Source organism: Megalobrama amblycephala, linkage group LG4, assembly GCF_018812025.1.
Source record: "Megalobrama amblycephala isolate DHTTF-2021 linkage group LG4, ASM1881202v1, whole genome shotgun sequence".
NCBI lineage: Eukaryota > Metazoa > Chordata > Actinopteri > Cypriniformes > Xenocyprididae > Megalobrama > Megalobrama amblycephala.
In genome coordinates this window covers 45,079,032-45,097,243 of record NC_063047.1, presented here as the reverse complement: position 1 = coordinate 45,097,243, position 18,212 = coordinate 45,079,032, and the positions used below count along the sequence as shown (strand labels likewise).

Genomic DNA, 18,212 nt, shown 5'->3' with positions numbered 1-18,212 from the left:
GGTTCAATAAAATGTTCCATTTCAACTTTTTTTTTCTGACTATTATTTCATGTGTCAGACTTTACAGGGTTAAGCATCAAATTCCATATAGGCTGAGTTATACACCTACTGTATATCTACAGAAGAAAGAAAACACCATGTGAGGAGAAATGTTCTTAATGAAATGTTGGGAGTGCTGGTTTTCCACTTCTGGGACAAACCACAGTGCTGGAGACGTGACATCAGCTCTGATGTGTTTGCCTCATCTCTTATTTATAACACATAGGCTGTCAATGCTTTAAATCATTGATTAGATCACAGATCCATCTTTGTAAGTAGTGCAGAGGTTAGTGGATTTTGAGGGTGGATTTTCACCTTCATGTCACCCTCAAATTCAGAGCCGGATCAACCAGTCCTGTGTAAATATGGATTGTGTCATGTAGAGACCTTCTGCACTTTTGTCAGGCTTTCATTCTGCTTTGTTCTGGTTCAGTTGGCAGGGCATGTTCATTCAACAGTCTGTCTGAATAAACAACATCCTGAGAGAACTGCTAAAAAATAACATGTCGAAATTGTACCCGTCTTTTGATACAGTGTGGGCAGGGACTGAGCGTAAAAGACATCGAAACACTTTCAGGATATATAAAGGATGCAAAGGACTTTAAAATCACCTCAGACTGTTCTTCGGCACGTGCAACCTCCTCCTGGAGCAGATTGTGGGCAGTCTGAGGGCTGTGCTTCTCCGTGAAGGCCTCTGGAAAAACCACAAACATTTAATCTCAGTCAGTTTCAATTCTCAACATGACACTGGCTCAGAACTGAAGAGTGCAAGTCATTTCTATAGATATTACAGTGACTCTACTGCACCCCAGTTGCCCCGCTGCTTAATCTACTGCCCCATGACAAAAAATGTGAAAAACAACACAAAATATTATGTAGACAATAAATAGACAACCTCCTGTTACATAAGCCACATTTCCACCATCGGGCCAATCCCTCTCGTTGCTTAACCGTTCCATTCTGTGCCAGTCCGGCTCAGTCGGTATGGATATGGTTTCATTTTCCACTGGGAGGCTGATAACAGAGCTAGTTGGAATTTAAAGGGTTATTTCAGCCCAAAATGAAAATGATGTCATTAATTACTCATCCTCATGTCGTTTCAAACCCATAAGACTTTTGTTCATCTTCAGAGCACAAATGAAGATCTTTTTGAATGCTGTCAGATTGTAACAACCACTTTGATGCTTCAAAAACTTTGCTGATGAATGTTTACATGTGAGTAAACGCATAAATTAAAGGCTTAGTTCACCTAAAAATGAAATTTCTGTCATTAATTACTCACCCTCATGTCATCCCAAACCCATAAGACCTTTGTTCATCTTCGGAGCACAAATGAAGATATTTTTGATAAAATCAAAGAGTATCTGATCCACATGTAGGCAGCAATGACACTGCACCTTTTTAGGTCCGGAAAGGTACTAAACACCGTTGACGTGACTACAGTGGTTCAACCTTAATATTATAAAGCGACGAGAACACTTTTTGTGCAAAAAAACAAAACAAAAATAACAACTTTATTCAACAAATTCACCTGTCCCCTGTCATACTGCTACACTATTTTCGTTGCGGAGCTTCAGTGTTTACGTCCGAACGTTGGCTCAGTGTTGGCCAGCTCTGGTCACGTGAGCAGCACAATGCATGCGTGAGCCCACGTTTAGACATAAACACTGAAGCTCTGCAACGAAACGTAATTAATGACAGAATTTTCATTTTGGGGTGAACTAACCCTTTAATACAAATGCATCAATCATTGCCTTGGTAAAGCAAGAGTTTGTGTTTATGTCGCTAAAATAGCACGCTTAGCCAGCTACAGAGAAACTGGTAACCAGGCAACAGACAAGCGACCAATCCTGAGTGGCGATGTCACTGCACGCATTCTACAGTTCAGCACAGTTAGCTAACCGTCATGAGAATTTCAGGCTGAGAACGGTTTGTAATCGTGCTGTCCCGTACCAGGCTGAAGTGGAAATACAACTGAAACGTTCCTATCTGGCTTGATGGTGGAAAGCGGCTATAGAGTGAGTGAATGATTCTTTTGTGCCAGCTGTTATCAGCTCATTGGTTGAAAAGATTCACAAAACAAATCAATCATAGAATTGTGCAAAGCATAAAATTCCAATGACAGTGAAAGAGAAAAAGATCACAATATACCATGGTTTTGAGTAACTTCACACTATACTTAAATCATTTCAATGTCATTATAATATATAAAAGATGATATTACAATAATAATGTCATTGGAATCACTTTCAGGACAATTTTTCAAGCTGATGAATAATAAAAACATTGACAATCAGAATCCACCCAATTTAAAGAGCTTGATCATTTAAATTGACAGATGACATAACCTCTGTGTGCGCTTATAATAAATAGAACGTTATCCAATATATTTATCTTTCTTGTTTTGAAAGGGCCTTAAAGGATTAGTTCACTTTTAAAATAAACTTTTGCTGATAATTTACTCACCCCCATGTCATCCAAGATGTTCATGTCTTTCTTTCTTCAGTCGAAAAGAAATTAAGGTTTTTGATGAAAACATTCCAGGATTTTTCTCCATATAGTGGACTTCAATGGGCAACAAACGGTTCAAGGTCCAAATGACAGTTTCAGTGCAGCTACAAAGGGCTTTAAACGATACCAGATGATACCAGACGATAGATGCTCGCCTTGCTCTGTTCTGCGATGCGCGTTTGTGACGTCACGTAATACGCAATTACGTTGAAAAGGTCACGCTTGACGTAGGCGGAAGTACCGACTCAGTGTTTACAAGTTGAACGTCAAACACCATTTACAAAAAAAGGTAAAACAACTAATGGTTCTTCATTTGGACCTTGAACCGTTTGGTGCCCATTGAAGTCCATTATATGGAGAAAAATCCTGGAATGTTTTCATTAAAAACCTTAATTTCTTTTCAACTGAAGAAAGAAAGACATGGACATCTTGGATGACATGGGGGTGAGTAAATTATCAGCAAAAGTTTATTTAAAAGTGAACTAATCCTTTAAGTTCCTGCTGATTGCCACCCCCAGTTACCAAATTAAAGACTTTTTCACTGAATCAAGCAAGCGGTGAGTTAACAGCTCGCTCACTAAGCTGTCAGGTTGTCAAGAACTGTTACACGTTTGAACGTGCAAGCGTGCATGAGATTTAAAAGCTATGCATGAGAGGACTTCCACAGAATAACTTACATTTTTCTAATAACTTAATTTTCTGTTCTTCACATAAAACTGCCATATGACTTCAGAAGATTTGAAACACTGTATGACCAAATAAAGGTTCTTAATTGGCACCTATTATTCCATTAAGGAATTCTTTAGATTATTTAAATGTTCTTCACATTAAGAAAAAATTGTTCATTTAAGAACTGTTCACTTAAAGGTTCTTTGAAGAACCAAAATTTGCTCTTCTATGGCATAACTGTTAAAACTGAGAGCTGTTTAACTTTTTTTTAAAGAGGCCACGTTATGCCCTTTTACAACATCTTGATTTAGTTTTTTTGGGGTCTACTAGAATAGGTTTTCATGCTTGACTGTTTTAAAAGAACACCTTATTTTTCACATATTTTATATTGTTTCAGCACTTTTCTTCCCAGTCTGTCTGTAACGCTCTGTTTAGTTTCTGTCTCTCTATGAAGCCCCTCCTTCCAAAAAGCTCAAAGTGCTCTGACTGGACCAGTGTGTTGTGATTTGTCAACTAATTTGAGCGTGTTTTGGAAATGTCTTGCCCTTTCAACAAATGCAACTCAACCAGGTCTCACCTTGGGAGGGAATTATTTAAATTTGTGCTTTGTAACTCGGCAGACCTTTCTAATATTGCTAAAACAGCAACATTACACACAAAAGAAAGTTGAAAATGTGAAAAAGCATAATAGTCTTCTTTAAATAGTGTACTTTTGTGGTCCTTTTGGTGCATGTTGTAATAAATGGCAGAAAAAAAGGCATAAATGTATATATATATATATATATATATATATATATATATATATATATATATATATATATATATATATATATATAGCGGCTGGTAACTGTGCCAACAGGACAAAAGAACACCACAACAGTGTGTGAAAATATATTGTGAGTGTGTTCAGCTGTGAAGAAGCTCCACTGCTTGAGTTTTTGTGTAAAGTGCAGAGCTAAAGTTGCACTCAGGTCTCTTTACAATGTTATTGCAGTGCCCTGAGGGTGAGGGTCGATGCAATCACTTTCTGTTAGCTCATGTCCACTGACGAGAGTGAGGGGCTCGGACCCTCTAAGTGTTGCGCTGGGGTTGCTAAGGCAACCGGCAATTATGTTAATGTGAAGATGTGTTGAGTCCACAGGGGATGTGAAAAGCTGAGCTAGTGGCCATTGAGGGCATAGACAGGTCACAGCAATGACACCATTTGTGCTCCAATAAGCCAGAGCCTCAAAAAAAAATCTCCATTATAGAATGGAAATGCTCTTGAAAAAGGTACCATGCTACAATGAATGTACCAGATGGTAATTATAACGGTACTGTATGATTATCATATTCTCCATTTACAATGCATTATAAAATGCTAATTTTAATTAGACAAAATGTAAAAGTACTACAGTACAAGTTATTCTAAGTTATTACATGTATTTTACATTTATACAGTGAAACATTACAGTATATATCATTTAATTTTAACAAGTATAAATGGCGTAATCTATGGTGAAAATTAACTTTAAAGAAAATAATATATGTACTGTAATGTTTGTTTCAACAGGAAAAAGTATCAATCACTTTAATCATTTGTAGGCCAATATTAGTGTTATATATTTACTTTTACAGTAAAACATTGTTAAAAACATGTTCTACAATGAAAGACGATAAAACTATAGTGAATATTGGAACTTAAAATCAAATCATCTTAGATTTTTACTTTTCCTGTCAGCATGTTCATTGCCCTCACCCCAAAACATATATTTTTGACAATACATATTAATAGTTTTATTTAACGTTTCAGTTCCTCTAACAAAAATAGTCAAATAATTTTAAAAAACTTGCATTTTGTTTAAACGTAACTACCATTCGAAAGTTTGGGGTCAGTAAGATTTTTAAGAATTTACTGACTAATTTAAAATTTATAAAATGGAAAACAGTTAATTTAAATTGTACTATTATTTCATTATTATGATTTTTACTGTTTTTTATTGAATATAAAAAAAAATATTATTGGCAAACATAAGAGACTTCTTTTAAAAACAAAACAAAAAATCGAACTGACCTCAAACATTTGAACAGCAGTGTACAATAGAATAATTCTATTGTCAAAGAGACAATGATATTTAATTTTTAATTCCCTAAAAATATATTTTGATAAAATTAAACAAAACAACAAAAAACATTTTCATGGCTGGTAAGAAATATTTCTGGATGATAATTTTTTCTATTCAACTGCTATTGAGAAGTATGGCAAAAACATGTAATGTATGTGGCTCAAAAAGACAGCAATTCTATCTCACACATTATTAAATATGAAAATTTTTTTTGGTGACGGTACCACCATGGTAGTGACTAAAACATGACAACACCATAATACCACGTCCAAATAGCCATGGTAATACCATGTTTCTATTCAAGCATACCATTAATATACCATTGCTATTCTGTTCTACAGTATATAATATATTTGAGATTCTCCCACAGACTTGTATATGATGAGCTTCATCCTTAATTTATTTTGTCACTATGGAGTTGGCCTTGCCAACTCACAACAAAGCCTTTAATATTGCTGCTACATGTCCCGCTCTCAGAACATGAATAATCAACGGCCCACTAAGTCTCATGCATTAGTGTGTATCTGTACGTTCTGGCCCTGTGACTGCTGAGGCATGTCAGCGTGAGCAATGGGGGAGTGGCACACCACGTGCATGACCCCGGAGCCCCACACGATGAAACGGTAATGGAAGGCGACAGACAGCCAAACAAACACTTGGGGAGCAGCTGTGGGTGACCTACATACTGTGGAGAAACCATGCAGATGGGCTGCAGGGCGTCCGCTCAACGGCAAGAAGACTATTGGAGCCAGAGATATGACCTGGGGCTTGTGGGACCTCGCAGTCACAATGGCTACTGATGGATATTAATCTGAAGACCCAATGCTATTATTGTGACATGACAGATCATAGTCCTTTGCTTGAAGGGGTCACGTGGAACCAAAATACACATAACCAAGGCAAAAAAAAAAAAAAAAAGTTGAGATTTTAACCAATTAGGTGCATGAAATGGCCAATCAGAGAAAAAAAAAAATCATTCACCTGAGCTGAACTTCAGAGATCTATAAACCAGAGACAAGGTCGGCTCCCTCTCCATGAATACATAATGGTTATTGATTTCATTGACTGAAAGCAACTGTTTTGTTCCAAACAAAAGGTCTTTTGAGGTCTGACTTTATTTTCTGTCGGCATTTTTAAAATAAATATATTCATACCGAATGTCTCTTGAAGGGAAAATTGTTTGTTCTCACAGAACAACCCCTGCGAGAAACAAGTACAATTTAGCATAATGTGAAAAAGAGTACTTACGGAAATAAAATAATTTAAAATAATATACTTCAATGAAAACTGAATGTTTTTGCAATCTGCATGTACAGTTTTTTATACACTTTTAATATTTGAAGTACAAATTTATTACAATTAAGCACACTTCTTTTTCACAAGGGAATCCTTTATAGAGTGTTGGAGTGATGACGTATTTTTGTAGGCCAGCTCAGAAGTTAGCATCACCCTGGTTCCCTCGACAAAAACCCAACTGGATTTTTCCTTTGGCTTTTGGATTATTTAAGAAAATAAGCTCTGTGACCAACAATATGATGTTTACATGTTTTATTCATGATAACCTTCACAAATGACAACTTCACAACTTTTATTCGTTTTGAAGTCTAAATACAATCATAAAATAAAAAGCTAAACGTATAAACACATTACGGTCGCATGACTTCAATGTCACTACCATTAAGCTTCTGACAGATCTTTTAGTTTTTATTTAAAAATATTTTTCTCTGAAAGTTCAAATTATAATAGTTGCAAGTGCGCAACATAAACACAATGAGGCTGTGAAAGCGGACTAATGAGTAGATGAGTTTACCCGTTCAGCGAATGGCGTTTAGGGACAGATTTAGAGCGCAGTGAAACATTAGCGGTGAAAAGCCGTGGACAGTGTTATTTTTGTGGCTGACCTTACTGCATATGCATTTGTAGGAGTTTCCCTTTCAGATGCAAAATTTATGGGAGGAGAGTATTTAAATCAATCATGCAAGGTGATTTACTAAGGTTTGCGCTAGTCAATTTACTGATATCGATCCAGTGTCTACAAAGCGAACGTGCAATGATTAAGCCAAACGGCCTTCACCAAAACAAAACAAAAAAGGGTAAAACAACAATATCGGACAATTTTGAAGTTGGAGGAGAACAATAGATTAAGTTTTTTGCCCTACCGCGGTACTTTCGCCTACGTCATGCATAATGCGTGGCGCATCACAGAGCAGTGCAAGATGAGCATTTGTGGTTAAAAAGTATATACATTTTTATTTTTTTTTAAAAATGACCAATTGTTTCATTAGATAAGACCCTTATTCCTCGTCTGGGATCGCATAGAGCTCTTTGAAGCTCTTTGGATCTTCCACCTGGTGAACCCCATTGAAGTCCACTATATGGACAAAAATACTGGAATGTTTTCCTCAAAAACCTTAATTTCTTTTCGACTGAAGAAAGAAAGACACGAACATCTTGGATGACATGGGGGTGAGTAAATTATCAGGAAATTTTCATTCTGAAGTGAACTAATCCTTTAATGTTCCCGTAAACCTCTGTAGTCCTATTTAGCCATTTGTTTAAAAAAATCCCAAGAGGGTATAACTGATAATGCCTTATTTCAGGTATTTAACCAAAAACCCATTCAAAAAATCCTTGACTTTATTATCCAATATACTGTACAGTGTAAGGGTCTTTGCACACTGAGTCCGAAATTCTCAATTTTCTGTATCCGTAGCAAGCATTTTGAGAGGTGTTTTGACAATTCAGAGCCAAGCGAACTCCAGAAATCCAGAATGGCATCTGACAAGTTGATCCACTTCATCTCGCAGCACAAAGCACTGTATGACAAACATCCCGCAGCTCCTTGATAAGGAGGCGGAACTGTCTTTCCTCTCTATGCAATCTCAGGATTGGATTGACCCAATATTTCCTCTTTCTTTTTTTCTTTTTAAGAAGAGAGAGGACAACAAAATCATCCTCACTGCTTGAAGACTCCATTTTGTATTGTTTTGTGATTTTTCGCAACGGATTAATTAAAACGCATTGGACTCAGTGTGCAAGGTTTCTGTGTGTGATAAAATTTAAGGATGACGAATACGAACATTTCGGATTCAGTGTGCAAAGACCTGTACTGTGTAACAATTGAATAGAAAATTTGAACAGAATGTTTTAGTATTGAGCTGCATGAACAAAACCTGATGATCATGTTCTCAGCATGATTTGGGATTTATCCAAAGAGCATCTTGAGCTTCAATGAAATCTTCATCATTAATCTTGCTGGCTAGTTAATTATCCTACAAAAGACATACAAATTTATGCATGAGCATCAGGACATATTAGCTGAAGCTGCTGAATGTTGGACAAATTATAGACTAATAATTTGATACTCCAGTTCTTGAGCAGCAAAACAAAGTTATCATGCAAGATCCAGTGGACCAGGCATTTTTCTGAATTGCAATACACCCTGTCAATCTAAGTCATATGTCAATGGATATAACTCACGGCTTTGAATTACTTTATACACAACACAATGCTATAGCGAAGAAAACAAAAGTTAACAATATAACAAAATAATGTTTCCAGTAGTCTGCAATGTTAAAGTTTTACACCAAATGAAACAATGTGTATTTGACAAAATGATGTATGAGATGAAGACTCATGTTTTTTTGTTTTTATATACTATTATAGTATTTATTAATATTTGGATCTAGCTTTTATTATATTTTCAGTTCATTTAAATGTTAACCTAGATCCTAGTCATTTTGATATGTGTGGTAACACTTTACTTGAAGGGGGTGCATAAGACTGACATGACACCTTCATAATCATGACATTACACATGTCATGAATATGAAGGAGGTTTTATGAATGTTTATGACAACTGTCATTAAGTGTCATTCGCTCAATTATGTCATTTTCAATGCAAAGATGACATTGTTTGAGATGTCCGAGTTATGACAACTTGACATAAACCAATACATCGTAACCTGTCAGTGTCTTTGTCATGACAACATGACATTATTTAGCTTTATGGGTTAAAATTACATTAAACTGTCATGTCGTTGGTTTTGACGTTGGCTGTCATGAGGCCATTATAATAGTGTCATAAATATGTATCTTGAGCTCAAGTACAGTGGTACAAATTGAACTTGTCATTAAAATGTCATTAAGTGACAATACTCTGACAAATAATTTTGTAACAGCGTCATGACTATTTTTCATTTCATGTTTTTTTTTGTTGTTTTTTTTGTTTTTTTAAGTTTAAAACAGACCTAACAGAAGGTCAGATAATAGACCATTTCAAATTTCGTAAAAAAGATGACACTGTTATAAAATAATGGTAACACTTTATTTTAGGGTCTTTTAACTAGTTGCCTATTACTATTAGCATTCATATGGCTAAAATATTGGCTGTTTATTAGTACTTATAAAGCACATATTAATGCCTTATTCTGCATGACCTTATTCTACATTCTTAATCCTACCCAATACCTAAACCTAACAATTAACTATAATAAGCAGTAAATTAAGAGTTTATTGAGGGAAAAGTCATAGTTAATCGTTTATATATGTGTTCCCTATACTGAAGTGTTACCAAAATAATGTAATGTAATGTTAACCCATAAAGCTAAGTAGTTTTTTAAGTTTGATAATTAATCTGCTATGTCATGTTTATGACAGGTTATGATGTTTTGCTAATGTCACGTTGTCATGACAAAGACACTGACAGGTTATGATGTGTTGGTTTATTTCAAGTTGTCGTAACAAAGACATCTCAAACAATGTCATCTTTGCATTAAAAATGACATAATTGAGCGAATGACATTTAATGACAGTTGTCATAAACATGCATAAAACCTCCTTCATATTCATGACACATGTCATGTCAAGATTATGAATGTGTCATGTCAGTCTTATGCACACCCCTTCAAGTAAAGTGTTACCATATGGGTCTTTGCCATTTATATACTATTACAGTATTTATTAATATTTTAAACTAGCTTTTATTATTAGATTTTCAGTTGATTTTAATTTTAGTTTGCCCTTTTTAACATTTGTATTTTAACTTTCATTTATTTTTATTAATATTTTAGTTTCTTTAACAAACTTATTTTAGGCTTTTCTTCTGATATTTATATTTCATCTAGATTTTAATAAATGAAAACTAATTTTAAGTTTTAAGTAACAATAACAGCATTATAAAACTATATTAAAGCTGCCAGCAGCGATGAAAGCGCCCTCGTCCCAGGGCTCATGGCCACCCTTTGGCCTTAGGAAAACAGTGAACAGTGGGCGACATGTTTGTAAGCGAGTAAATACAGGAGAATTATGCCCATGTCATTTCAAAGTGACACACTTCCGGCTGCCAAAAGATGGCGCTTTGACTGTAACTGAATATTGCCATGTAGATGTCTTCAGGCCAGGACTCTTATCACACATGTGAAGTTTGGAGCAGATCGGACATTGTATGGCTGAATTACAACAACTTCCTCTTTCATGGTGAAACATCAAACTTTGTCAGGCCGCCACGGCCATTTAGCGAAAACTCAAGATCTTCTCAATTTAACATCGCTAAGGCCTTAAGATTAGAATGACCATATATGATGTGGTTCTGGTTAAATCTCTATGAGGAGTTAATCACAGTGTAAAACATGTCATTTCATGTTGCCCACAGGTGGCTGACCAAATATGATGTTGGTCTGAAGCTCTAGGAGGACTTAGTTAAACACAAATTTTGCAGAAAAATTTCAAAATATCTCACTTCCTGTTGGGTTTTCAGATTTTTCACCCATGGACTTTTTTTGTAGGTATTGGGCTGTTACATGTGCCTACCAAATTTCATACCTGTACGTGAAACACAGCGCGAAGGGCGCTTAATTTAAATTTTGTAGGTGGTGCTATTGAGCAATTTTGCCACACCTAATTCTGAAACCCATATCAGACGTAAATTTTCAACACTTCTGATGCATGTGCAAAGTTTCATGAGTTTTCAAGCATGTTTAGGCCCTCAAAAATGCGATTAATTTCGGAGAAGAAGAAGAATTGACCGAGCAATTACAATAGGGTCCTCACACATCGTTGTGTCTAAAAAAGACATTTTATTGCAGCTTTCTGCGAATGTAAATGAAATGTAAATGTTAATGAAATGATTTTACTTTGCTCACAATCAGTTAATAATCAATAAATCTATTTTTTGTCATGTCAATACAGCCTTTTGATGTGAATTGAAACCTAATTATTTTTATCTAGCTAGGTGATTATCCTAATTATTATATCGGTAAAATATGCATGAGCATGCCTCTAAGCATGATATATTAGCTGAAGCTGGTGAATGATTAATTGAAGATTAATGAGAAATGAGAAAAAAACAGTCTTGAGCAGCGAAACGGATTTAGCATGCAAGACTCAGTGGACCAGTCATTTTTTAACGCTACACTCCCTGTCATCCCAAGTCGTATGTCAATGGGTTGGACTCATTACTATGCAAGAAAGGAAAGTGCTATTTACACAAGGACTTCTGTCCATATAAAGCCACCTTGAAATACAACACTTTTTGTTTGTGTTGCGAGCTAATGCTGCTGTGTCATCACAACATTCATTCAAGAATATTTTCATTTTCTATAACTCACCTTTTTCTTTCTTAAAAAAAAATGGTGTGTACTGCCACAATGATGAATGGTACACAAGTATAAGAGTGACAACTGTTCGGAATAATTGATTATTTGAAATTCATTCCACACAGTTTAGTTCACATTGGCTTCATTTAATGGAATTCTTGGCAAAACTAATTCTAATAGGCTTGATAAATGTGTGAGCATATACACAGGAAAAATTGAAACGCTCTCTTCTCTGCAAGCGTGTGCACACACACTCCCTCACTTCCTGTCAAAATAACAGAACGGTGGGTGTTCTTTTGTGGTCTTTACAGATAAATACCACCGGCTGCTTTCCTGTCATCAGAATGAAAGGAATGACTTCAGACGGCTAACGTGCCCCGTTGGGTTTGCACGCGAAAAACCTGCACATCACATCCTCTCGTACTCCCATGTCAAAGATTAGTTTTACCAATAGAATGCTCTAAATCCACGTGCTGTTACTATTATTATTTTTTTCCATGGAAAACAAAAGATAACAATAACTGTGCATGACAGTTTACAGTGAAAATGTCCATAAAGAACCATAAAAGCAGTTCATCCGACTCGTGGACCATATCCCAAGTCATTAATCACTGGTGATCTTTCTCCAGAAGAGGTTTAGAACAACATGAGGTGAAGAAATTGTCAATTTTCACACTTCTCCTTGCTCAAACCACTGAACAGACATCTGCTTCTGCACATGCAGCAAAATTCTGTTCAAGTGTCACTTCTGATGTAAAATTAGAGGGGAAAGTACACCAGCGCCCTTCTGAAGAATGCACTTGCAGAGGGCTTTTGTTCAGGGTTCTCCCCGGGTCAAAACAGACAATGTGAGGACACCACACAAGCCCAAACACAGGGATTAAAAGGCTTGGCAGATAGGTCAATACATGTTTTCTTCTAAGAAACGGCAACACACTCAATACAGACTTAACATCAATACATGCATTTCATCAATCTTGTATGACCATTAAAGGGTTAGAAAATTCTGTCATCATTTACTCACCCTCATGTCGTTCCACACCCATAAGACTTTTGTTCATCTTCGGAAACACAACTGAAGATCTTTTTAATGAAATCTAAGAGTTTTCTGTCCAGCCATTGACAGCCTACATAACTACCACTTTCAAGCCCCAGAAAGACAAAATATTAATCTCCAACATGCATTCGTGAGAGCACAATGATGCATGAGTGTTATGTTGGCGCGAGAGCAGACGCTGTTGCATGAAAGCACGTTGGAGATTTTTTTTTTTTTTTTTGGTGCTAACAAAGCAATTGTGTCGCTTCATAATATTGAGGTTAAACCACTGGAGTCACATGGATTACTTTAATGATGTCTTTACTACCGTTCGGAAGATGAACGAAGGTCTTACGGGTTTGGAACGACATGAGGGTGAGTCATTAATGACAAAAACAAAACACAGCTTCATGAAGCTTTACGAATCAGTGGTTCGGATCATGTATCAAAACAAACGTGTATCAAATCCAAAGTCTCGTGATTTCAGTAAACGAGGCTTTGTTACGTCATAAGTGTTTTAACATTTCAATGGTTCACCACTGGGGGGCGTGACTTTGGCAGTTTGATGCACACTCCGAACCACTGATTCCAAACAAAAGATTCGTAAATCTCTGAAGCTTCATGAAGCAGTGTTTTGAAATCGCCCATCACTAGATATTGTTGAATATTGTCGTTATTTATTTTTTTTGGGCCACAAAAGTATTCTCGTCGCTTCATAACATTAAGGTTGAACCACTGTAGTCACATGAACTGATTTAAATATGTCGTTAGTACCTTTCTGGGCATCTGAAAGTGTTAATTATCTTGCTGGCAATGCAGGCCTCACTGAGCCATCGGATTTTATCAAAAATATCTTAATTTGTGTTCCGAAGATGAATGACGGTCTTACAGGTGTGGAACGACATGAGGCTATGTAATTAAAGACAGAATTTTCATTTTTGGGTGGGTGAACTAACCCCTTTAAGGAACAAAACGTTCTGATGTTATAATACTGTCTAATACTTAGTATATCATGATATTGAACTTTTTAAAGGGGAGCAAACAATCCATATTACAATTTATGCTTAGTCTCGTTTGTTATGAATATATTTTAGTTATTTTCCTAATATTCAGCAGAGCATTTAGTTTTCCTCCCATTCAGTGTCACAGAGCTTAAGCCAATGTGAAAGAGTCAAACACAGAAAAGTCAACATAATGTATCAAGTTTATTTTTTTCTAAGGGCTTTTGGCATGGAGTTCCCAGTTTGGGTTGGATTCTCAGGAGATTGATTTCAAAAGAGGCCCCTTTCCCCCACTGAGTGATTAAGGCCTCATGTGTGTGGTAGCTCAATGGCCCTAATCCAGCTTTGATAACTGCCCCCTGCATTCAAACACTGAGAGAGGGCCAGAGCGACTTCACATCCTGTTAATTACCAACTCCTCCATCAGTAAGAACTATGCCCTCTTACAAAGTTTCCCGGCCTTTTCGGCTTCCCCAGCATGCCTCTTGGCCATGTGATTTACAGGCACTTTGAGACAAAGATGCCCTTTTCTCACTCGCAATGACGGCTGACCCCCCTCTAGAGGTTTTTTTTTTTTTTTTTGTAAATGGTGGAGCGTTTGACAACCGGTTTGGTGAGAGTTCTGTGGGTATGTGTTGAGAGGTCAATGATGGGGTTTGTTGTTGTGCGTGTAAAAGGTCAGCAGGTCGGGCCTTGGGTAAACGGTGTCGTTACGCTAGGTTAACAATAAAAGGGCACTCATGGTGCTCTTTGCTTTTGAAGCAGGGTGGATAGTGTGTCGTATAACAGCGCTGTGTCACCCTCCAGAAAATGTTCAGGTCAAGAATGTGCCGTTGACCACATGTGCGGGGGAACAGAAGGAAAATAATTTCATACACATTTGGCGAAAGCATCAGAAGCAAATGGTAAAGTCTGAGTGGGAACAAAACAGCCCAACATGGTAGCGTCGGGACCTGAATCATCAAGCTACACTAAATTCCCATTACTACTAGTTTAGTGCACCTTCCAGAGCCAAATTCTTCCCCCAACAACTGTCACTGCCACGGCGTATTACTCCATAACCTCTGAGCCAGAACTTCGGTCTCAGCTGATGGAGCAATCCAAGGGTTTGTCATTCTTTCTTTTGGCTCCAATGAAATGAGAATCAGATGTTTGCTGTTGGGGGAACAATCTCTCCCACCCATCCGGCTGCAGCCTGCAGCTGGAGGCACTGGTACATGTGCGCTACATGGTGACAGGAAGGTGAACATTCCACCCTCCTTCCGTCACTGGCCCGGCAGCTGCAAGAGCAAAGAAAAAAAGGTCCTGTGAAACAGCGTTTCTCGAGTGGACCGTTGCCCGTGTGGCCATGGAGATGGGAACTTCCTGTACAAGCTCTGTCAGAGCATGTAAGCGGACTAGCAGATATCTCGGCTGATCTTTTGTTGCTCTGTCGGACACTGAAGGAACCCCACCGTCTCCTCCTCCTCTCTGCCCGCTCACGACAGTTCAATTTCCTGCTGGCATTTCACTCTGGCAACTTTTTTCATCAATCTCCTTCAGACTTCGGTTCCCAGACGCTGCTGGGCTCTTGGGTGAAGGGGTGGGTCGGCGCTTGAGACGTTCTGACTATCATGTGAATCTCTGCCTTTTCTTTGAAAGGCATTGGAGGTGGGGTCTCAAACAAAAGCTCCTTTCAAATGGATCTGCATCACTAGTTAGGCTGCACAATGGTGAGGAGGGGCCAAAAAAAGTCAACAAATAATTCATATTGGTTGGCCTCTTTAGTCTAAGGGCTGGAATGCGGGCCCAAAAGTAAGGTGGGTGGGTTAATGTTGTGGGCTACAGCGGAAATATACAGCCTAACCATACATGAATGAATGCAAAAAGGAGGAAATGACTAATCTCGTAGTCTGTAAAGCTACTGCATGCCTAATTCGTTTATGCATTGGCAGGTTGTGAGAATGAATGCACCAAACAGGCCAAGAGCAAAGAGGAGCAAGAATTCCAGAGAAAGACTTCCAGAATTCCAACATCTTCCTCTGAGGTCCCATTTGGACTACTTCATTTATGCAGTTTCCATTGCAAACATCAGAGTACACAACTTGTTTGACTTGGCCTAAACACACAGAGAAGTAAATTAACTAAACAGTTGCACCTCTTTGGGTGGAATTTCACTAACCACCACATTCCAAGACGATGAATACACTTAAATAGAGCTGCAACAAGTATTTATATTCATTCAGTTTAATTTATTGTTATTCTTTTCAGAGCAAAAACAATTCAAGCCTATATTAAATAGTCTCATTATAGATCTTATTCACAAAGTTCAAAGCTATTGGCCATCTGCAATTACACACGTGCCTGTTTTAAATCACGTTCCACACAGAATTTCATTTAAATGAGATGCTTGTGTAAATTTTCTATTGATCATATAGCAGCACTTATTAAACAAATGATGGTGAACCAAGGTTCAACAATAACACTTTTCCCTGATAACCAAGTTGGGCCAGTTGCTTTCCCTCCAATAATTTTCACTGGCCCACCACAAAAGAATGATCTAATTTTTATTTTTAGCAATGTATTTCCATATTTTTTAAAAGTATAAATATTGCTATTTTCCATTAAAGGGTTAGTTAACCCAAAAATGATCCCATAATTTACTCATCCTCATATGACTTTCTTCTTTCAGCCAAACACAATCGGAGTTATATTAAAAAATATCCTGGCTCTTCCAAGCTTTATAATGGGAGTGAATGGTACCATTTTTTTTTTTTTTTGAAGCCCAAAAAGCACATCCATCCATCATAAAAAATAATCCATATGGCAACTCCATTTCCTCACTTCCTCAAAAAGCCTTCATTAACCCCCTAAAGCTGTATGGATTACTTTTATGATGGATGGATATGCTTTTTTGGGCTTAAAAAAAGGTCTCATTCACTCCCATTATCAAGTTTGGAAGAGCCAGGATATTTTTTAATATAACTTTAATATAACTCTTTTTAATATAACATTGTGTTTGGCTGAAAGAAGAAAGTCATATAAACCTAGGATGGCTTGAGGGTGAGTAAATTATGGGATAATTTTAATTTCTGGGTGAACTAACCCTTTAAGCCTTACAATTTCTTTCTTTTTAAGACTAAACTAAATTTGCAGTAAGCTGGGAATTATACAGCTATAGTGTAAATAAAAAAACAAACTTATACTGAAAAAACATTACTGATTAGTCATTCTTGCCCTTTTGACAAAAGCTTCTCAATGTTAGCTAAGATTGCAAGTCATAACCCTGTACATCCAGCAAACTTTCACTTTTGCATGATATCTGCAAAAGTAAAACTGGAAGGTATGTGACAAAAATAACTATTTATAATGCACTGAAACAAATTTCTCCGACATGAATTAAGGTAACACTTTAACCATAAGTTTATCCACCTAGAAAAGTAGTCAAACCTCAAAAGGCAGAGAACTCCAATTACACATTTTTACTGATTAATTCTTGTGTTTGCATTAAAATAGCCAATTTTCTGTTTAAATTGCCCAACAGTCTTCCATTGTAAGTGCCTTACTCTAAACATGTTTTTGTTTGTTTTTACAAACTGAAGTTAAACTCAAGTCAAAGTTATTCTCTTCGAATTTATCTTCCTTAGTTTAATAAACATTCAGAACACCGTGACTATTTAACCATTGAAAAAAGTCAATGCTCAAATCCTGACCAAGTATCATTATGAACTCTGAAGCCTAAAATAACAAAGAAAACAATAATAAATGCCTGATTTCTAACCCACAAGCGCTCTGTTGTACAAGCTGATAATCGACATGCGATGTCAACAGGCCAATAAAAAAGATGAGGCGTGAGAAACTATCATGCTGAGCGCTCAGCCAAGAGAGGAAAACCAAAGAAGAACACAATAATATTTCTCTTATTCTGGCCACGCTGAGAGAAAAAGGAAAACAAGTCCCCGTGAACCCACAAGGAACTGTTTGGGAAGTGAAACCTGAGCACCTCAAGTATGTCTGGTCCAGATGAGGGCAGTTATTCCTGGCTGGTGTTGAAAAGAGGTGGAGAAGCCAGGTGGGGACCTCGTGGCCCCAGACCACCCCTAAGGGACCTGACCGCTACACTCCACCCTGGTGAGGGTGCGATGGACGGTAACGCCGCTCTAGCGCTGGGGATATCGCAGCTGGACGGATCAACAGTCATAGGCATAGGTCAGCATGTCAACCATTCTCGCGTTGAATAATTGAGGAGCTCCGGACATCAGGGCGTGTTATTATG

The 18,212-nt window shown here is 37.2% G+C and overlaps 1 protein-coding gene across 1 annotated transcript in view; it reads right to left on the bottom strand.

The window, feature by feature from the left end:
* Nucleotides 1–18,212, bottom strand: part of vps37d (VPS37D subunit of ESCRT-I) — a 60,937-nt gene that overhangs the window by 13,970 nt on the left and 28,755 nt on the right. The window contains exon 3 of the mRNA XM_048189561.1: nucleotides 651–733. Coding sequence (XP_048045518.1) covers nucleotides 651–733 — 83 coding nt within the window. The remainder of the gene's footprint in view (nucleotides 1–650; nucleotides 734–18,212) is intronic.